The 23,135-nt window shown below is 35.1% G+C and overlaps 1 protein-coding gene across 1 annotated transcript in view; it reads right to left on the bottom strand.

The window, feature by feature from the left end:
• Window positions 1-332: 332 nt before the first annotated feature.
• Window positions 333-23,135, bottom strand: part of LOC115213441 — a 32,284-nt gene continuing 9,481 nt past the window's right edge. Inside the window, exons 4-12 of the mRNA XM_029782416.2 lie at window positions 21,583-21,670; window positions 20,301-20,421; window positions 19,088-19,337; window positions 17,517-17,646; window positions 15,495-15,711; window positions 14,138-14,302; window positions 13,068-13,197; window positions 11,839-11,965; window positions 333-7,658 (exon numbers count right to left, since the gene is read on the bottom strand). Of these exons, the coding sequence (XP_029638276.1) occupies window positions 5,406-7,658; window positions 11,839-11,965; window positions 13,068-13,197; window positions 14,138-14,302; window positions 15,495-15,711; window positions 17,517-17,646; window positions 19,088-19,337; window positions 20,301-20,421; window positions 21,583-21,670 (3,481 nt within the window). The 3' untranslated portion in view covers window positions 333-5,405. The remainder of the gene's footprint in view (window positions 7,659-11,838; window positions 11,966-13,067; window positions 13,198-14,137; window positions 14,303-15,494; window positions 15,712-17,516; window positions 17,647-19,087; window positions 19,338-20,300; window positions 20,422-21,582; window positions 21,671-23,135) is intronic.

Here is a 23,135-nt window from a genome sequence, read left to right as displayed (position 1 = left end):
ACCTGTCCTGCTAGAAATAGAAAGAAAATTTCCCTTAAATCATACCCCACAGCCTTAAAAAAGAAAAGGACACTTTGAATAATGTAGTTATAGATACACTGCAAATGACTACAAGACAGGCCGGTTACTGATGAAATGCCTTTGTTCATTGAGCTGATCAGTCGCCATTAACAAAGTTAAAGAATATGGCTGTTAGATTTGATTTTGTGATATGGAAGCTTGTAAATGAAACACGAATTAAAGAGAAGAAATGTGTATAATCTAAATGTATAGGTGTGTATCTTAGACCTGATAGCTACTTATGTGATCTCTCAAACACAGAGTAAAGCAAGTTTGCTTTTAATATTTTAATCTTAATCTGATCATAACTAAATTTCAAACAGTAAAATGCCAAAATAGCTTTGTTTGTTCACTTTATATATCTGGTTTTTTCATGCTAGAATAGGTTCGACGAAGACTTTTTACAGCATTTCATTTGGATATCTTTGCTGTTGCCGATCTCTGTTTTTTCAAGTGGGTTTATTTTTTTATTCTGCTAGTCTTTGAAAATGCAGAGCAAGATGTGTTACCAGGGAAAATATACATTGCGGCATTGCTTCATTCAGGTGGTAACAAAGAAAGCTGTGAAACGCCAACATTCATGGATGCACACCCAACTCACATAAGACTTCCATACCAATTTCCACCCACAAAGCATCAGTTGATCTGAGATTTATAGTATAAGGCACTTGTCTAGGGTGCTACACAGTGAAGTGCAACACAAAACCAAGTGGTTATGCAGTTTATGAAGCAAGCTTCATATCCATAAAGCCATAGCTTACGCAGATATTACTAAATAGTTAAATCATTAAATAGGAATTCTTTTTAATAAAAATTGCTTCCATTACATTCAGCTTCACTGTCTTCAGTAGCTCAATCCAGATAACACCTTAGCTTTTCATAAATGAATCAGAAATGCTTTGCTTTTTCACTAATATTACTTTTAGAAGGTGCCACTATTAATGTTGCATAGCTTCATGATGAAGTGGTTCCTGTGTTAGTCTCAGTCATCCTTAACTAATCTAGGTGATAAGCAATTATAATACAACAGTGATTTATGACTGCAATTGTATGCCTGTTGAGTTAGAAGAAATATTCTAAATAACAAGACTTAGTTTAGGTACAACACTGTAAAGTAAAAAAAAAAAAAAAAGAAGTAAGATAAAGACCTGAAACAGTGCTGTGTTCTTGACTCAATCTATCAAGGCAAAAACATGTTATCATCCTTATTACATGGCGACTGCTTGTTGATACAATATCCTTCTATATGTAAAGAAAAAGGAAAGATATCACTGTGATTCCTCAAATGTATAAATTCGACACCTTGTCTCGTGATAGCATGGGAAAACTATCATGAAAAGTAATAGTAATACAACGCATTCAAGACATGTAGCTTTCCTAACTAATAAATTTCAATATTTTCTTTGGACTTTGAAGGATTAATCTTTCAAATATTAACGATCCAATCATAAAAAGGAGTTACAGAAGACATATCCAATTAGCTCAATCATACAACATAGGAAGTCAAATTTTGAATAACTCTATATATAAATATATCTATCATGAAAGTCTTTTAGGTTTTCAAATATTAAACGTGTTTATCTGATGCTTCACCTGCAGAATACAATATATGTATATCTAACATCATAAGCTTTAGTACCATTAATTTATTTGATGTTAAGTTATGGGTTGTAGAAAAATCCAAATATAGTGTCAAGGTAGTAAGGCGCAATCACTAAAAGTTGATGAATCAAATATTACTACAAACTGGTGCTACTTTGAACACAGTGGTCTCTTCTGAAATTGGTTAAAAAGAAAAGTTCATTTCACTGATTCTTTCAGGCGACCACACTGAGATGAACTCTATTGCTAAATTAATTATATCAAATGTAAACGGGGGGAATTTTAAACAAATACAATGATGCAAACTCAACAACACTGAATGGAGACACATTATAGTGTAACAATAAATGTAAAATTGAAGATAAAAATTCATATCTTTTTCACTGCTTCATTGTTCTCAGCTCAAATACTGTTGGAATCAACTTTATTTTTCCAAGTACACCTAACTTCCAAAAACAGAATCTTAGTCCATGAAAGAAATCCTTCTTTGTAACAGCAATCATAGGCTGCATTATTAACACTGTATTCCATTTAAATCGTAACAAACAGGGGTTGATGCACTTAAACTGGTCCATCAGATGGTCAGAATAAATTGCTTTAATTATTTAGCTCATAATTCAGGTATCCTGCTACTGCCTTTCCACTGTCATGTAAGACTGATTCAATTTTCATATAATATCAACCGCTGCTTGAGTAAGTAAAATCATCTTTAAACTTTGATAAGAAACTGACCCATGTCCTAAAAATTCACTTTTAAATCAAGTAAAAAAATAAATTAAGATGATAAATGATTGCCTGAATTGATAAGCTCAAATTTTCAGATTGTTTGTTGAAGCGTAGTAAAATAATATTAATCATTTTAGTAAAAGTTTGATATATTCCTCTTTTAACTAAGTACAAGGTCACCTCCTGTTTTGTTTTGTTTTTTTTTCTTTGGTAGAAGGAAGCTAACTGATCCTGGATGGATGTACCAGTGGGATTTGATTTTGAAAGCACAAAGCACCAAACATCGTAAAGTATCTTGTCAGCATTCTACTGACCTCACTAACAAGTTATGATAATGTAAATCTTATAACGGAACAACGTGAGGCTAAGAATTGAGAAATGTGTCACAGACTCAATCTGCAAACTTCCAGCATTCAAAGGATTAAAAATTTAGTTCAACATACCTCATGCAGTAGTTTTAGGTGGTTTTTCTCCACAGAAGTGTCACTTTATTGACATTTAGTTAATTTCTTTAAAAAAAAAAAAAATCTTCGTGGCGGGATGTGAATGAACAAGCTTATGGCACAAAATAATATAGGTTACAGGCCATAACCCTGAAATTTGTAGGTTTTAAATGTAAGGAAGGTACAAGCAAAAATTATGTGAGGTGCACCTCAGTGGGATACTTTTCGATTTGAAGCATGTTGAAAAGAAAATAATTTTAATATTGTTTGAAAACTTGAATGAAGACAAGCTTCGTTGGTGTTGTTGAAATTTGTCCACAATGATGATGACTGCATATTAGCTGTCCATATGGTGTACTCAATTTGTCGTTTTTATCAGACTGATCAAATTTTTGTCCAGTTATAGAGTAGAGAAGGAGTTTCTAAAATGCTCACTAACAAATTATCGGTCAATATCAACCTTCACTGAACCTAATAATGCAAAGATAATTAAAGATTTCTGTGAAATTTGAGTTAAGTAAAAATTCTACCAACATTTCAAACTGGAACCGCATGAAACATCTAAAGCCTTTACTGTAACCAATACTTTTGTCCTTTGGTGCGAATCTCAATCATTCAATTTATTCTAAACTATACACAATTTTTTCTTTTGTTACTAAATTCTTAAATCATAATATAACTCTGAGTTGTTACAATGAGACTGACTAAATTCTTAAACTGTAATCTGAGTTGTTACAATGAGCTGTAAGTATAAGGTTTTCTAAATGCTTCATTACGGAATTTCTTTAATTACAGCTACAAAATACATATGATAAATGTTTTTAATATAACTAAATTCCTAAGTACAAAACTTTAGTGATAAGTTTAAATTCTTTCTAAACATCCTTCATCTTAAATAAATATCATTAGATAGCTCCAAATGATCAGCGCTCCACTTTCCTAAAAATGATAGCTAGTTTTCAAGTTTAAATAACACACAGTGATTTGTACACTAACTTGTCATTCACTGTACTGATTATTTATTAAAAACTCCTAGACTGATAACATAACTGCAATGGACTATTTACAATGCTATTTGTATCAATGATAACCATTAAGGTTTGGCTATGTATATCAATAAGTGACTTCAGTTTCAAAAATGAATGCACTAAATATTTTGTTTTCTTGGTAGAAGAAAAAAGTCAAACTTGAAATTAAGGAACTTTACCCAGTAATGCATATGCAATAAGGTTCAGTTGAAGCAAGGTGCAAGTGTTAAAGTATTGGAAACTCCTTGTGTTAACAAAAGAACAGTGTGTGTTGCAACCAATATATATAGATATATATATATACATGTATTATCGACATCAGAATGCATTGGAAAGTTAAAATAGTTCGAAAACCAGTTCTGTCAAACTGATGTCATCCAATGACTAACAATTCAATAACAAGGAAGGACAATTTAATTTGAAATCCATACATGGAAATTACCTAAATTCTAAGTCATTGACCTTATAGCTGTACAGGGTATCTCTTTATAGACTATATATTGTTCAATTTTTTTTAATTTTTCACAACATTTAGACATTGTGTGCTTTAATTCTTCTGTTCATAAACTTCATACATGATTGACGAACTTTATATCAATAAAATGAAGGGTGAAGTATGTTGTAGTAGTAGTAATAGTAGTAAAGGTGAGGGAGCAGAGAATGTGAATGAAGTAAAGTAATAGTTGCCTTCTTTAAATTAAAAGGTATTTCTTATCAATGCTAATCATTAACTAAGTTCTAGCTTCTGATTGTTTAACTATTTATTTTTTACTTCCCAAGTAGTTTACTGCCAAGTGGCTTGCTGTAGAATTTTGCATGATTATTTTATTGAAAATCATTTCAAAATATTTCAGTGAAAGAGAAAAAGGAAGAAATTTTAGTTCTTTTGGGATGAAAACACCAACTGAGACAGACTACTATTAATACTGGCAAATGGAGAGCCTATGACAGCTATATATGAAGACAACAAAGTAGAACAGCTTAACATTTACACTTAAATAGAAAAGCTACATAAGATTTTTCTAGAGCTTTTCTGAATTTAAGGATGGAAAGATATTTTACAGCATTGGGTTTGTTTTGCTTTTTAATGAGTAATATTTTCTCAAGGTAGTAAAATCTTTATCCCAGGTGTGAGAACTATTCTTATATAATTTCTGTGATTGAACTGAACATTAGCTGTGATGCAGTCACTTGTTCATTCAGTGACTTGACTTATAGAAACAAATCTCTTGTGCTATAATACAGCCTTATGAAATAACAACAACAAAAAGAAAAAAAAAATAAATGATCTAACCTTAGATACAGGAGAAATATCAAAATTGACTATTGATAACTAATACCAAACTTATCTAAAGAAATTGAAATATCTCACCATATTCTTTTTATGTGACAACTGTTAGAATTCTATTTCTGTTTTTTTAAAAACAATGGGGTTACAAAAGAAATCTTACCTTTTGTAGATGGCTCTATGTGAAAGTTCAAAACAAAAATATAAATGGGAAAATTAAATTAAAAAAAAAATAATGGAAGAACTGAAATGACAATTTCAGAATCTAGGAGGATTTGGTGGAGGCAAATGACTTCCTTGAAAGCTTTGAGAAGCATTTAAATGATTTTCTGTGCCCAGCATAAATCCTGGTAGGCCTTGTAATGGGGCCTGTGTAGGTGGAGGTAACTGCCACATATTACAAGGTGGCATTTGAGTGAAGAAATTTGGATACTGGTTTGTATTAAAATTTGGTGGTGGACAATCATTTTTTGAATTATAAAGATAGGATGTCTGGCCTTCCTTCCCAGACACATTTCCAGCAACCGTATCAGAGGAATATGTTGGTAGGGAACTAGAACTGCCTCTGTTATTCCACTCAGGTTTTGTATTGTAAGCTGCTTGCCAGTTATTTGAACTTGCCTGCCCTCCATACTGGCTGGCATTGGTTCCTGTTTTATCAAACATTTTGTCTTGTATGGTTTCCCTATTATTTGGTGGTAAACTGGGTGTGGAAGAACTGGTTGGAACAGCAGCGGCTTTATCTGGCAACACTTCATTCCTGGCCAAGGTTTCGGTGGCAGATATTGATGGAGGGGGATAGGATATATAATTCCTATCCTGACTAAACCGAAGATCACAGTCCTTTACAGCTGGAAACGCAATATTATCAGGTGTAGCATCATTGTAAACAGACTTATTACTGACAATTGATGATTGTGATGATTGCTGAAGAGTTTGATTAATCTGTTGTGGGGTTTGAGACTGGCAGCTGACTGAAGTAGGGTATTCATATGAAAAGCCAGATGCCTTGTCTTTAGAAAGAGAATTTACATTTGAAGAATAATCCATTTTTCGCGTTTGGAAAGTGTTACCTCCAACAGACTCGCTTGAGGATTCTCTCTTATAAAAGACAGTATTATAATTAGGACCCTGTACAGAAGTTCTGATGTCGGTATTTTGTGGTTCATGATATTCTCTGTTCTTATGCGGCTCGACATAGCTTTTAGGAGTTGTAGACGTAAACTGGCTGCCATACACACTAGAACCTAATTGTTGAGTCGGCTGATAAGCAGAATCATAGCTTAATGGATTTGAAGAATTAGCAGACGATGTCTGCCATTGTTGAGGATTACTAATAGAACTGTTATTTGCAAAATTTGATGGTTGTTTGACAGCAGATTTAGAAAGATCTGTGGAGACATTAGTTTGGTTGTTGAGAGAGGAAGGACCTTGATTACTCAAAGACGAAGAAGGGACTCTATAATCAACATCACAAGTTCCAAAAAGGTCATTGAAGTCATTTCCACTGGATTTGTTTGTTTCTTTGAAAGGTTCAACAATGTTGCTAGAATTAAAACCAAATGGTTGTTCCTTGTTTACGGAAGCAGTACTTGGTGGCAAATTTGAACCAGATTGGTATGTGACACCAGGAGTTTGATTTTCAACAGCAAAAGCAGCCTCCTTGCCTTCAGTGTTTTGTCTGTATGTGTATGGCTTATCATAAGATTGATTGTCTTGCTTTTCAGCATTAAATGAATGATGATCGTCATGATCATATTTGTTCTGAGACCAATCTCTTTTCTGATACTTGTCACTATCATAAGACCGTTCCCTAGATCGACGCCTGTCTCGATATTTACTTCTATATGAGTCTCGATACCTATCTCGAGATCTGTCCCTACTGTAGTATCTCTCTCGAGAACTATCCCTGCTACGATACCTATCACGAGACCTGTACCTATCATGTCTCTTATCTCTTTCTCTTGACCTATCTCTGTCATGTCTATCTCGAGATTTATTTCTACCTCGATATCTATCCCTAGATTTGCTCCTTCTACTGTGATCATCCCAAGACCTGTCTCTGCCTCGAGGCTTATCCCTAGAAGTATTCGCATCCCGTGACTTATCATCTGACTTAGCCCCATAATTTGAAGTAACTTTATTTTGGCTATCGTGGCCCTGAGAGCCATAATTCTGAGTTTGAGAGGAACTACTATTAGGATTGTGTTCAGAAATCTGTTGCAGGTTTCCATCACTGTTGTTATGCTTGTCTCTGACATCAGTTTTCTCGCTGCCACAATTGTTCCTATTATTGACATCTTTCTCAATTGGTTCTTGTTTCACAACTTGGCTTAAATCTTTCCCACAGTGTGTTCCTGTTGCTAAACCAATGGTGTCTGTCTGACTTTTGTCTATCCCACTTTCGACTTTGACCCCTTCAGGGTTATTAGCCACCACTGGTTGGACTGAAGTAGCAGTAACAGCTGCTGTAAATACTGCAGCACTGGAATCAGATACTTTCCTCTGACCCTGAAAAGTTTAACAGTTCTTATCAGGGAGAATTGTATAAAAACAAAAGAAAACAATGTAAAAACAACAACAAACAAAAAATATTAAAAAAATACTGACAGAAGCACCTAAATAAAGGCTTCGTAATTATCAAACAAAATATTAAAATGGGTTTTCTTTTTGCAAAGAACAAATATAGAATCATGAGGGATTATCTTTTTTAGTTTCCCCCTTATCAATCAATCTTTACAACTTTGCAAATAAGAAAACTTACCTTATGATACCACACCCAAACCAAAGATTTATCTAAATACAGTTATAAACATCATCAATGATGTGTCACAAACCAAAATGACAAAAATAATCTATGAAATATCGAAGGAGAGTCAATGCATACAAGAAAGATAAACAACTGTTGAAAAGCATGCTGACATACACACATACAACTAAAATAAATTACATAGCTTAATCAAGCTAAATATCCTATCTAAAGATGAGAGAAATGTTCTCAAATATTTCAAAGTCTTAAATATTTCGCAGCCGATTTTTAAATTCAATAAATACTGAATAAATTCTTTGCAGCATGTAGAATTCAAAACCACTTCAGAAATCATAACAAAAAGGTGTGTCATTAGCTGCTCCTCTTAAATTTTATGGAAAAAAACAAAGATAATTATCTATCAGCTGCACATCTTTGGCATAAGGATAAAACTTTGTTTACTTAATATGAAGTTAAAGAGAAGGAAATCTACACAGAAATTCATATGCAGCAAAACTTATACGAAACAAGGGAGAAGAGTTCAAGTATTGTTCTGCTTGTGTTAACAAAAGAACAGAGTATTTTGAAACCAACAAAGAAGGTGCATTATAAACAACTTATAAGGAGGCAAAATAGATAAACAGATCGAGTTTCAAATTTTGGCACAAGGCCCTAAGACGTAGACCCAGGAAAACCTGGGATGAGGTGGTAAAGAACGACCTTCGAACTTTAGGTCTCACCGAGGAAATGACCAGAGACCGAGACCTTTGGAAGTATGCTGTGCATGGGAAGACCTGGCAGGACAAGTGAGACCATAACCCGTGGCCTCTACCTGGGACGTAGCCAGCCCACTTATGCATACCTTTCCTTCTTGTGACACAAACCCTACTTGTGAAGACCTGTTGAGGCAAGTGAAAATCGAAATCTTTCAACATCAATGGAAATTGTAGCTGAGATACCAGTGCCGGTAGCACGTAAGAGAACCATCCGAACGTGGCCGTTGCCAGCGCCGCCCCGACTGGCGGCATGTAAAAAGCACCATCCGATCGTGGCCGTTGCCAGCCTCGTCTGGCCCCCGTGCCGGTGGCACGTAAAGAGCACCATCCAATCGTGGCCGTTTGCCAGCCTCGTCTGGCACTTGTGCACGTGGCACATAAAAAGCACCCACTACACTCTCGGAGTGGTTGGCGTTAGGAAGGGCATCCAGCTGTAGAAACACTGCCAGATCAGACTGGGCCTGGCGAAGCCTTCTGTCTTCCCAGACCCCAGTTGAACCGTCCAACCCATGCTAGCATGATGCCCTTCCTAACACCAACCACTCCGTTAGTGTAGTGGGTGCTTTTTACATGCCATCTGCACAGGTGCCAGATGAGACTGGCAACGGCCACAATCGGATGGTGCTTTTTACGTGCCACTGGCACGGAGGCCAGTTGGGGCGGCGCTGGCAACGGCCACGTTCGGATGGTTCTCTTACGTGCCACCGGCACTGGTATCACAGCTACAATTTCCATTGATGTTGAACGATTTCGATTTTGATTTTCACTTGCCTCAACAGGTCTTCACAAGTAGGGTTTGTGTCACAAGAAGGAAAGGTATGCATAAGTGGGCTGCCGGGTCTTATGGGTGCTTTTACATGGTACGATATGGGCACTTTTATGTGGCACTGCACGATGATACAATGAAACTATTTCATATCTTTTATCTTTTACTTGTTTAAGTTACTAGACTGTGGCCATGCTGGGGCACAGCATTAAAATACTTTTAACTGGATGGATTAACCACAGTACTTATTTTTTTTTAAACCTGGTACTTATTCAATTGGTCTCTTTTGTTGAACTACATTTCATAAATTAAAGCATTTTTTTTTTTAATTGAAACTCGCTAACAAGTGACAAGCAACTATCAGCAAGACTTCAAGTAAACACTTTTTAGTGGGTGAGAGTTAGAAAAAGAAGGGAGAAAAAAAAGGAAATTTAACGAGGGGCTTCCTAAAACAAGTCAGAAAAATGATCAGCAGAAGATAAAAAAAAAAAAAATCATGTTAATCTGGAAAATAAAACAATGAGTTCTCTAAGACAGATGTTCGAGGTAACTACTACCGAAAGAAACACTTCAAACAGAAAGGGACAGCAACATTGATAGGATGAGAATATGAAAACCAAGTCGCTCTTCTTAATCTTAAAAGGAGGTACAAGAGAAGAAAATTGGGTAGAACAACCAAGAAAGTATTTATAGAATAGTCAAACTAAGTTATAAATTACTCTTTCGAGACTGTTACTTCACTCAAATACATGCTCATCAGTTAGGCTTAACCCAATACAAAAACACATTTCAGATTTTAATTAGTCATTGTATTATAGTTCTTACATTATCAGTAGAGTCATATGTAAATTTAGAAGTATAAAGCAAAGATGCTGACTGAACTGGTATGAAATCTACACTATCAAACACTTAACTGTGCACCACAGAAACAACAACACGCTTGTATTTCCATGAAACCAAAATTGGACAGAATGAACACTGAAAAATATTTCCTAAAATTCTTTTTTTCTTCTTATTTTCCTTTAAATTTAAACAATGTAAGGTGGTTCCAGCTATTGTCATGAGAAGAGAGAAGAGTACAGTAGGATAGGAAGAAGCTGGATGCATAATAATAAGTACTGATCTGCCACCAGTGATAAAGTTGACCTTGGATATTCCAACCCAGACCTTTGTGGTCAGTATTCTCCTATACATTGTCTAATTACAATATTTTTCATTATCATTATTTAGCGTCCATTTTCCATGCTGGCATGAGTTAGACGATTTGACAGGAGCTAGCAAACAAGAGGAGTGCACCAAGCTCTACTCTCAGCTTTGGATTAGTTTCTATGGCTGGATGCCCTTCTTAACACCAACCCCTTTATAGAGTGTACAGGGTGTTTTTTTTATGCAGCACCAGTGACATCAAGTAACTTTCAGAACAAAAACCAAGATGGGAAATGGTATGGAGGGAGACGGTTTTGTGCCCGGTGATAAGAACTTAAATTATGATAGTCAAATTTTATTCAGTATCAGATAATTGTTTAGTATATGTCTATATCTGTTTTACCAAGACCATTTTGAGGAAAATTGAAGTCAATCAACAATTGTTTATCTCACAGAGGTGATGACAAGTAACCAAGACCTTTGGCGATATGCCATGCTTGAGAAGACCCATCAAGCCAAGTGAGATTGTAGTCATGGCTGATGCTGGTGTCATGTATCTGGCACCTGTGCCAGTGGCACGTGAAGAGCACCTTTAGAATGTTGGACCCCATGGAGGCCCAACAATGCGGTCATGGCCAATGCTGATGCCATCTAACTGGTACTGATGGCACATAAAATGCACCCATTACACTCTTGAAATGGTTAGTATTAAGAAGGGCATCAAGCTGTAGAAACCATATCAAATCAGACTGGGACTTGGTGTAACTCTCTGGCCTACCAGTTTCAGTCAAACTGTCTAACCCATGCAAGCATGGAAAGCAGATACTAAATGATGATGAAGAATTACCATATTTTTCATCCATTTTCCATATTGTCTTAGGTTGAATGATTTGACAGAAGCTGGTAAGCTAGAGCACTACAACCAAGTTCTACTGTCAGCTATGTGTTTACTAATACATTTACTTACATCTTTCATTCCACCATACTGGAATTGGTTACAAGTGTAACCAGAACCTTAGGTAACCAGTTTTTGCATAAGAATTTTATCAAATCACTTTGTATAGTAAATGAGTATTTAGACAACAGCTGAACCTTAAGTTGGCTAATGAACATTCCAGTTATTTCTAATGTCCAAAATACAAACTTCTATAAACACCTGTGTAAAAAATTATATCACAACACACACACACACACATGCACTTCTACAGGTAAAACAAAATGTAACAAAAGGAGAAAAAATAATAAAGAACTTACTGGAAATGAATAAGCAAAGTTTGAACTTGAATATGAAGATGTGGAAGTATTTTGATGCTTTTGGGCTGTATCATGGCGAAAAACCAGTTGTTTGGGAGGTCGTTTTTCAATACCTTCCTTTCTGTAGCTGGAAATATGAAACATCAAAGATAATTACCCACTCAAACACAAATCTTGTAAAATTAAAATAAAGATTTTGGTTGTTGTTCCCTTGTTTTTGATTTGAGAAATTCAGGTCACTTTCAAATCAAGATTATTTTTTGGTGAAACACCAATGTTATCTAAATTAGTTATTTACTAGTCATTTTGAAGGCAAAAATACAAACAAAGATACACACGCACAGATATATATACATATATTATATATATATATTATATATATATATATATATATATATATATATATATATATATATATATATGACAGGCTTCTTTCAGTTTCTGCCTACCAAATCCACTCAAGGTTTTGGGTGCCTTAGGGATATAGAAGACATTTGCCCAAGCTGCTGCACAATGGGAACTGAATGAGAGGTCAAATATTTGGGAGACAAGATTCTTAACCACATAGCTGTGCCTACACTTTCTTGAGGCAAACTATTGGAAATCGCTTTTGATTTTTTTAGACAGGTGAGAAAACACAATGGGATTTTCATTAAAATGTTGACTTATCTAGATTATTATTTGATTTAAAAAATTCAGCAATGAGTACAAGTAAAAAAAAAATGTCTCCAATCATCATCATCATTGTTTAACATCTGCTTTCCATGTTGGCATGGTTGGGTGGCTTTACAGGAGCTGGCCAGGCAGAAGAAATGCACCAGACTTCTGTCTGATTTAGCACCCAACAGAGTAGACTGAATGCTTTTTACATGCACCAGCACAAGCAAGGTCAGTTTTGGCATGGTTTTTACAGCTGGATGCCTTTCCAAATGCCAACCACTTTACAGTGTAGACTGGATGCTTTATACATGGCACCAGCACTGACTGGGTCACCAAGTAGCTTGCAAGACAAAGATCCTTTGAGAGGGAAAGGGTCATTGGATGAGGTGGTCTTGTGTCAGATGAAAGGTTTGAGTCTGACATAGAGACAGAAACAGGTATCTTGCTAAAGAGGAGGTACATGGTTACCTCCTCTACATGCAAGCATAGAAAACAAATGGCTGTAATATGAAAAACCAAGCTGTAAGAACAGAGATATATGAATAGATTAAAAGTGTAATATATCCTACCCATCCACAAGAGTTGAAGCTGATAATCTAGGTAACTCCACAAACTCAATTAAATTCAACGGATCGTCCTCATCAGGCAAAGTGAAATTGGCTTTCATTTCCAAGACAGCTTCTACTGGAACATGTTTACCTAGAGTAAGAGAAATGGGAGAGAAAAAAAAAAGCAAATGCAAAACAAAAAAAGATTTGGAGACATTTTAGCAACATTTTGGTTGATGATAAAGCATCATGTTTAGGATAGTACGAGATGTTCCAGCCTTGCACATGAAGGGCAGTGGATGTAATTATTAGTGGATTTCCAGAATTAGCTAGAAAACATAATTGACTGATATTCAAGAATTTTCTTATCAAAGGAATTTCACAAATCCGATTGTATTAAAACAAGTTATAAAATGCTTAAAGGTTTTGTCGTTCTTTTAAAATTGTGACTAGCATGTTTATAATATACTCTATTACAGTCTTGAGTACCCTTAATTTAATCCTTACTATGCAGACAATGGTGTAAAAGTTGATAATGACCAACAAACTAGAAATATATTTAGCTTCATAGTCTCAATTCAAACCCCGCTGTATGGTTAACTCCCGAGCAAGAAACACTTAAGTACTTCCATCTTGAGGTCTAAAAAACCTGTAGCCCCCACATAAAAAGGGCAAAAAATCTAAAAATACCCAAAACTTTAATGGTTAAGACATTGATATAATGTTGATAAGGCGGCAAGCTGGCAGAAACGTTAGCACACTGGGCGAAATGCGTAGCCATATTTCGTCTGCCATTATGTTCTGAGTTCAAATTCCGTTGAGTCGACTCTGCCTTTCATCCTTTCGGGGTCGATAAATTAAGTACCAGTTACACACTGGGGTCGATGTAATCAACTTAATCCGTTAGTCTGTCCTTGTTTGTCCCCTCTATGTTTAGCCCCTTGTGGGTAGTAAAGAAACAGATATAATGTTGAAAGTAATGTAATATACTGATATATATTCATATGTTCATATTTGCAGGGAAGTGGATTATAAAATGAAATTATTAACAAAATGTAAAGCTAGTAAATGAAGCATGAAATAAATATTACCATCTTCAACAGTGCGTTTTAGTGACCTACGTTCAAATTCATCATCTTCAGGTACAATGACCCAAGCACGTCTGAAGAACCCTTCAAAAAATCTCAATTTCCTTTTACGTGCAGAAGGATATACATTAGTTTGGTCAAGAATGTAATTTCTTCTCTTTCGAGAGGCTAATCATACAAGAAAAAGCAAAGAAATTATTACATTTATTTATTGACATATCAAGTAATTTCATTTCAGTACAAAATAAAATACAGAATAACAGACTCACACATACAGAGGAATTCTTTAAAAGCCATCTAGGCAGTATAATGAAGCATCTCTCTTCCAAAGGTAGATTACTTTATGACAAAAACTATGTTAAGCTCTCTAGTCTCCCTACAATTGTTTTCACTGGAAAACTTATCCAACAAGGAGGTTGCGGGCCCAAAATAATTTTCCATAAAGATATCTTAACATAAAGCATGGCTCTAGTTAAAAGTGTTAATCTTATAAGGTAAGCTTGGCTAAATAGTCAAGAAGTTTGCTTCCCAAGCACATGGTCTCAGGTTCAGTCGTAGTACATGGAACTTTGAGCAAATGTCTTCTACTTAGCCCTGAGCCTTGAAAGTAAATTTGGTACATAGAAAAATGAAAGAAAGCTTGTTTTTATATATATATATATATATATATATATATACATATATGTAAAATGTATTGTTCCATGATGGTAAGATCAACAAAAAAAGTACTTCATCTGGTGAGAGAAATATTATTTAATAGACACAATACATGTTTTTATGTGCTACTAATAGTTTCTTATGCTGAGAACATGCCAAATAATGAATTATAACATGTGTAACATCCCAATAGTCATCAGGTGCAAACCACAACTAAAGATTGAACAATAGAAGAAACATGGAAAGCTAAGAAGGAAGTATATACAAAGTGTGAAAAGTTATAGACACATGCGCATGTGTGTGTTTTGTTGTCTCAATATCATACAATAGTAGTAAAATGAGTATTACCATCATACAAGCAACATCCTTCGTTTCCAGACTTACATGAAACAGTGATAAGAAAGGTATCCAGTCATAGAAAATTTGCCTCAACAAGTTACATCTGACCCATGCAAGCATGGAAAAGTGGATGTTAAGAAACAGTGGTGAAGGGGAAGATAATTACTGGTACATTACTGGTACATTTCAAACCACAAAATGAATGACAGCACAAATTAATGCTGGTAAGATGTCTCAGATGCCACAAACATTACACTAGCAAAAAAGAGAGCAATAACCAGCATTTAGGTATAGCATAAAGAATTACTTCAAATGATGATGATGATGATTGTAAATTAAACCAAAGAGAAGCACAAACTCTCACCTATTTCAAACAACCTGTTCAAACATTTTGATGATTTCTGAATCAAAACTTCCCAACGACCATGGTAGTTATTTTTTCTTGCAAGACCCATCACACGCATTTTATCAATGAGCGTGTCTGTTCCAATAATATTATATCTTTTATCTGGGAAGTTCTTCTGTTTCAGAATGCCTAATGTGGTCTTACCAGCACCAGGCAGACCGACAATCATATTCATCTAGAATAAATTTAAAATAAATGATCAAAAATACACATAACAAGATACACAAAACAAAAAGAACAGCTAGAAATAAAACACTTTAACACTACATAATTGTATTTTACAACAGGTTGTCAAATACTAATTTCTTCAATTAACTATAAGGTCCAAAACATGTACAAAAGGAGTATGCATGTGAGGAGTTGTATAAGTCTATTGTTCATGAAGCAAGCTACGAAGTTCTCACATTCTTTTGATTTCCTGTAATTCAGACCACCTCTTGGTCACAGCAGACAGAATGAGAAAGGTGTTGCCCTGGAGGATGGCAAGGGAGATGCAATGGAACAGGGCTTGCACTTGAGAATAGTTATCTCTGCCTCAACAGCAGTGAACAAAGATATGATCGGGGTACTGAGAATGTTGAAGTTCTCTGCTGTGACAGGTTCAACCATAAACCTGTTAGAGATCAACTGATACTTTGACAGTTTGCTTTTCACAGTCTGACGAGCAGCAGAGCCTGGGCTGGAGGCTAAACACACCAAGTTGCCACTGGAGGTGTCACAGAATGTGGCATCCTAGATGAGAGGCCTACCACTATGGAATGGGAAAATTGTTATACCATCAGGCCTTTTATTGTCCCCTCAGTCTAGCCCCACTGGCTTGAGCTGGGAAGGGAAGCCTGCAGTATCTAGGCCATGCTTTATGATTTTAAGGACAACATGACATGGAAGGCAGTTGATTTTTGTTTAGGACAGAGTTTTCCTGAATCTGAAGAAAACAAAAATAGGACACAGGATTCCAGCCAAATTTCAACTGGAAATATATATATGAAAAAAATTAAATACAACTTGCTTTTCTCAGCTTGATGAGCAGCAAAGTCTGGGTTGGTGGATGAACACACCAAGTTGCCACTGGAGGTGTCACAGAATGTGGCATCCTAGATTAGGGGCCTATCACCATGGAATGGGAAAATTGTTATACCCTCAAGCCTTTTACTGTCCCCTTAGTATAACCCAGCTGGCTCAAGCTGGGAGCAGAAGCTGCAGCATCTAGACCACGCTTTATGATTTTGTTAAGGGCAGCATAGCATGGAAGGCAGCTGACTTTTGTTTAGTACAGGATTTTCCTGATTCTGAAGAATCAACGAAAATCTGATAGAACACAGGATTCCAGCCAAATTTCAACTGAGAATATAGAGATGAAGAAAATTGAAAACTATACATTGTTGACATCATAAGAATTTTCTCAACTTTTGAGAGAACATGAAATAGTTCTCTTTGAAATATTTTTAAGAATACACATCAAACTATAAATAACAGCATGTAAAAATTGGGTTGAGAAACCCTTTTGGATAGTAAAAATCAAAAGCTACTCTTTATCCTTCAATTTTTTTATACAAAACTTTGCAAGAAGGTTGTCAAATATAGATCATCTTTTAACTTTTTTGATACCAACTTGCCTGAAACTGCCCCTGGTTCTAGGAAACAAACTTCCTGTTTTAAAGAGATCAAAATTAAAATCTTTCAAAAGTTCATATTAATATGTTTCAAACACCAGCTTAATAACTACAAAATTATTTTACTAAATTCATTTTTTTTTAAATTAACTGAAAAGAAGGCAGACTATTTTGATAGAAATATGGTAATGAAAGGGTTAAAAATTTACAAACAACTATAGTGTTATTCATGTGCAAGCAATTTTCACAAGCTATGTGAAAACTTGATACTGTTCATAGTAATTAGCAAGAAACTGTAGACTATTACAATACCAATAACCACAACTGCTTCCATAAAACTAGATAAATGTAGGCTAAAGATATTTACCTCACAATCAGCTTTTTTACAAGGTCCAGTAAGTCCCCGTACACGGTCTGCTAAAGGAACATGGTCTATGTAGACAAAACCAGGTGGCGGAGAAAACCATGGATCAGTCTGACCAAAATTAACCTTGAATCTTAAAAATGGAAAAAAAAAAAAAAATAGACAGACAGTAATGGTGCTATCTTTCATAGCAAAATAGCAATTTCTAGCTTAGACACAAGGCTACACATTTTAAAGAACTGGCAGTTAAAATGAAGCCAGTGAATTATTGGTACATATTCTATTGCCTCTGGAAATATGAAATGCAAAGTTCAATCATAGATCATTTGAACTCAGAGCATAAGGCAGTTTTGCCAAATATTTTACAGATTCTGTCAGTTAACCCTTTAACAATTCATTCTCTTTCATCATAATATGTAAGGATAAAATGTTGTACATAATACTTAAGTCAGTCTGGATCATTAACAGTGGTCACAACACTAAGAGTGATGAGTGACATTATTACAGTTATTAAAGTGAGGTGTTAGATTTGCATGGCATAAGAGAGTAGCAAGTTCAAATGGAGTAGGGTTCATGAACAGAAATGATGAGAATGAATGAAGAAATCATCATTTAACACTGGTTTTCCAATGCTGGCATGGGTTGGGCAGTTTGACAAACCATAGAGCTGCACAGGGATCCAATTGTCTGTTTTGACATAGTTTCTATGGCTTGATGCCCTTCCTAATACCAACCACTTCACAGAGTGTACTGGGTACTTTTTACATGACACCAGCATGGGCCAGGAATTTACAATAAACTCAGAACATAGTGACTGGTGAAATACCGGTAAGCATTTCATAAAGCATGCTAACGATTCTGCAAGCTTGCCGTTGCCACCGCCATCATGAGAACTGGATTTTTGGTTAAGGTAGTTGATACACCTCACAATGTCTTCATAAAAAAGTGTTAAAAAAATAAATTATTTCCAAACCCCATTTCCAGTTATAGGAAGAATACCAAAAAATTAAAAGATTTTACTGTCAGGATGAAACACTGAGTCTTACAAAGGAGATGAGTAAAGGCTGAGATATCTGTGCCTTGCTATACTCAAGAAACAGAATTGATACTGGTGCCACATAAAAGACACTGATGCTAGTGCCATGTTAAAAAGCACTGATGCTGGTACCACGTTAAAAGCACCGGTGCTGGTGCCACGTTAATAGACTAGTGCTGGTGCTACCATGATAAAAGCAACAGTGCTGGTGCCACATAAAAGCTCTGTCGAGCGGTTGGCATTAGGAAGGGCATCGAGCTGTAGAAACCATGCCAGAACAGACAATGGAGCCTAGTACAGCCCCAGGTCTTACCATCTCCTGTTAAACCATCTAACTCATGCCAGCATGGAAAATGGACATATGATGATGATGATTAGGGCATAATAAATTGAGATTACAAACAAAAGTTATTATAGTAAAGTGTATTCATTAAGTTCACTACAAACTACCAGTTCAATAACACAACAATATAAAATATTTAATTACAAGTTAATAATAACTAAAAGCAACTAGAGAAAAATAAAAATTAAAACTTACCGGCAATTTTTTGTAAGAACATGAGGAAATAAAGCTTTAGATTTTACACCCACAGGATAACCGTGCAAGACTTTGGCATTTCCAAACCAACGGCCGTTTTTGGTGAAAGAAATTGTCGGTGGGTGAGATTGCAAATCTAGCAGTGATCCAATAACATCACCCACACCAAAACGTTCACCATAGTTGGAGAAATTCAAGTTCACAGAAAATTTGCCAGTACCTCCATAACCATAGGATTCCATAGATTCTCCTACACATGAAGAAAATTGGGAGAAACATGAAAACAATTACCAAAACTGCAGGGATTTCTTTTTCTTTTTTGTTCACTTTGCAGGAAAAGTGTCACACAACTGGTACTTAAAAGAACCCATTACACACTTGGAGTGGTTGACGTTAGGAAGGGATCTGTTATATGCTAACAGTTGAAAATTCAAATTTTAAAAGAACTCCAAAAATTTGTGAACATAGAAGTTTTCATTTAAACTGAATTCAAAGTAATACCAAAACTTTGTGAATCAAAAAAAACTAGCTTAAAAGTCTGCATGGAGTACAGCTTCTAAGCTAGTTACTAATAGAAATTATACACTTCCACTAACACCCACCAACTCCATGGAACCCCACCCCCTTGTGTACTCACAATGCTTCTAAGGTGATGGGATCTTTTCAGTTTGAACGGCATTTTTTAACATAATTTCTAGGTAACTAAAAAATTTTAAACTTTGTATACTGGTAGAATATGTTTATAAAACATCTTTTTCTCTTAGCTTTATTGAGAAAATTCTATAGTTTGTAAGATATTTGTTGGTTTTTTTTTCTTCAATTTTTGCAATTTCAACCAATCAATGATTTCCATTGAGGTAAAAAACATTCTGTGCTGTATGAATATGTCCCTCGTTTACGCAACAGATTGGGTTTATTTACATTTGTGAAGAAAAAAAAGATACCCTTCCCCTCACCCCTAACCCTAAAACAGATTGAAATGCAATAGATCGATACTAGGGTCATAATTATGGGTGACAATTTCATATGAGACCGCTAGAAAAAACTGCTGTTCAAACCGAAAAAATCCAGGTGATGCCACCACTCAGGTTAAAAATCACTGTCTTTTCTCCCAAGCTGTTACATTTTAGTGCCTTGAGGACAGCCACAGAGAGAGAGAAACACACATACAACCAATCTCCTAATACACAACATATAATGAGTATCAACTCACCTAGCTGGAAGCAACAGCTATCAATAGACCAACCAATTCTTACTATATGGGGATCAGTTTCTTTATGGTTGTCACCAAAATTTACAGGAAGGTGTTCAGTTATGTGAACTTCAAAGAAAACCTGCAAGGATTATGCACACACAAAAGATAAGCTGTAAAGTATAAGGCTGAATTGGAAAAAAACGGTGAGAGAGAGGAAAAGATAGAATGTGAGGAGAAATGAAAGAAAATAAAGCTCTACAACAGAGAGGCAGAATTAGAGAGATGATAAATTAACAGTGATAAAGAGAATGAGCAAATGATAAAGAGAATGATAGATACAGAAAGAAAAATTCAGAGACATTGAGAAATAAAGAGGAGTGGAGGTACTATTTGACTGAAGGAAAAACAGAAAAAACAATACAGTTACAGGGTTAAAATAGCCTATTTAGTCTAGCAGATAACTGCTCAATAACTGATTTATTTTATACAGTATAACTAATTACAGGAAACATTATCTATCATAGTAGAATAGAATTGGTTAGAAAAAAAAAACACATTCTAGGAATTGCTTCCAATCTATTTCCTATCTATAGCATTTTACGAAGCTAGAAAAATCTCACTTCATAAAATGTTTAATTTATATACTACAGCTTATGTCATGCTGAAGATTTCTAAAAGGAATGAAATAGTGTTACATATAATTACCAGTGACTAGAAATTTTAAATACTTCATAAGTAACAAAAGAAAAAAAATGTACACTTTCTGCATGTGATGGTGCATGGCCAAGTAGTTAGGATGCTGCACTCATGATCGCCAGGTTGATTCCCAGAGCAGGCGGCACATTATGATCTTAAGCAAAACACATCATTTCACATTGCTCTAGTGCTGTGTGGGGACTGGCATGTCAAAGAATAGACCCAACGTTTTCTGCGTGTCATAAGAGGCAACTAAAAGAGGTCATGGTAGAATTTGCACTCCGACCTGGTAAAACAAGAACCATGGGTTGGGTAGAGGTAATCGCCTATGTGGTGCAAAGATGTCATCTTCCAGTAGGGAATCACCAACAAATGATGAATGCAAGGACACACTGTCACAGGGCATTCTCCCATACTACTACTATTCTCTACAGCTTTTTCTTTATTCCCTAGTTTCAAATTCAAACTTGTAATTGCACCAAATATTATGAATAAAGGATTATCTCTTTTGTATTAAGAGTTCAGTAATGGACTCTTGCCAGTTCATAGCATTCTGAAAACTATATTATTCATAAGGAGCTAATGAAAATATAAAGATTTGAACCTTTCCACGAGTAACACCATAAGTTGCACGAGCTCCAGCCCAACAGAAACAGAAACCTTCAGGATTAGTTAATGCAGTTCCACCATAGCTGCAAGATAACAAAATAAAAACTATATTGTAAAAACATACAAATAATGTACATTGTCTCTAGATAATTCACACAAAAATATACATTATTTGTAGACAATTCACACAGTAATAAACATTACTAAATTACCATATTTACTGGAACTCTTACATAAGATGCAACCCTATTTGTGGAAAAAGCAAATTTAGTGTTTGATCAAAGATTTTAAAGTGAGGCTTTCTAGGGGGAAATATGCATGTAAATAATAGGAATAAAGTATAAAACCATAAATTTATCATAAACTAAGATATATAACTACTATATTTTAACTTCATCTTATTTCAGATCAACTCTATAGTTATCTCTATTGTCATACAGGATGTTAAAATAGTATTTCTAGCTGTGATGTCTGTGTAACCATGATCATCCACTAATTGCAAATAGCTAACAGGTGAGTGAACAGTTAAAATTGCTTTCATTTTTCTAAAAGAATATTTAATTTAGATAATTAATAAAGGTTTCTTAAAGATAAAGTCACTAAATAATCTGAGACAAAGGCATAAAATGATGATGTGACTTTCCCATATAAGTGCCAACACACTGCAAGTAATTTTTCATAAATTTGTACTGAGAGTCCATGATAATTTGGCTTTTTTTTTTCAATATTTTATTATTAGTAGTATTATTTTGCTCATCTAGATCCCTAGTTTATGGTGCTCAGTCTCTTATCCATACTATGGTTATTTTAGACACAGCAATTTTTGGATACATTTGAAAAAAAAGAAAATATATGTTTTATATACCAGTAAATACAATATATAAGACAGCTTGGATCTTTTCAATTCTGAAGCCAGTTTTTTCAAATTTTTCCTACTGAACCAAACAATTTGAAACTTCGTATACTGGTAGAATGTGTCAAAAGTAAACTTAATTGTAAACCAGAATGAAAACGGAATTGTAACATCTAAGTTTAACGTTGTTTAATAATTAGAATTTTAACCAATGATATTCCGTCATTTGGCTTTATTTTATTTACTCCGTCTCGACCACCAATTTGGTGACGTATTAAACATCTTAAATGTAAACAAGCCGCATGTCTCCGTGAAATCTCCTTCTAATTATTTAACGTACTCATGTTTCCAGGATCCTATAGTCAGCCACCTTCTAATAACAATATTTAAAACTAGTTAATAAGCCACATGTATTAAATTGAAAATGTTTCCATTCTGTTAGTACTTGCTTTCGTTTGCTATTAAGAAGTGGCATCTCAGTGACGAGGCTTCTAACAAGATTTCGTTTCTAAGCTAATGCGTTTCATTTCATTTATTGTATTTATTTGTGCAAAAGGCAAGAAATTTAATATTAAAAAAGCAAAGAGCTGGCAGAAACGTTAGCACGCCGGCGAAATGCGTAGCCGTATTTCGTCTGCCGTTACGTTCTGTGTTTGTTTACAGTTTTCCGAACGTTAGTACGTCACAAAAGCGCT

The sequence above is a fragment of the Octopus sinensis genome, linkage group LG6 (genome assembly GCF_006345805.1).
Source record: "Octopus sinensis linkage group LG6, ASM634580v1, whole genome shotgun sequence".
NCBI lineage: Eukaryota > Metazoa > Mollusca > Cephalopoda > Octopoda > Octopodidae > Octopus > Octopus sinensis.
The sequence above is the reverse complement of the archived record's forward strand: the minus strand, read 5'-3'. Positions and strand labels throughout refer to the sequence as shown.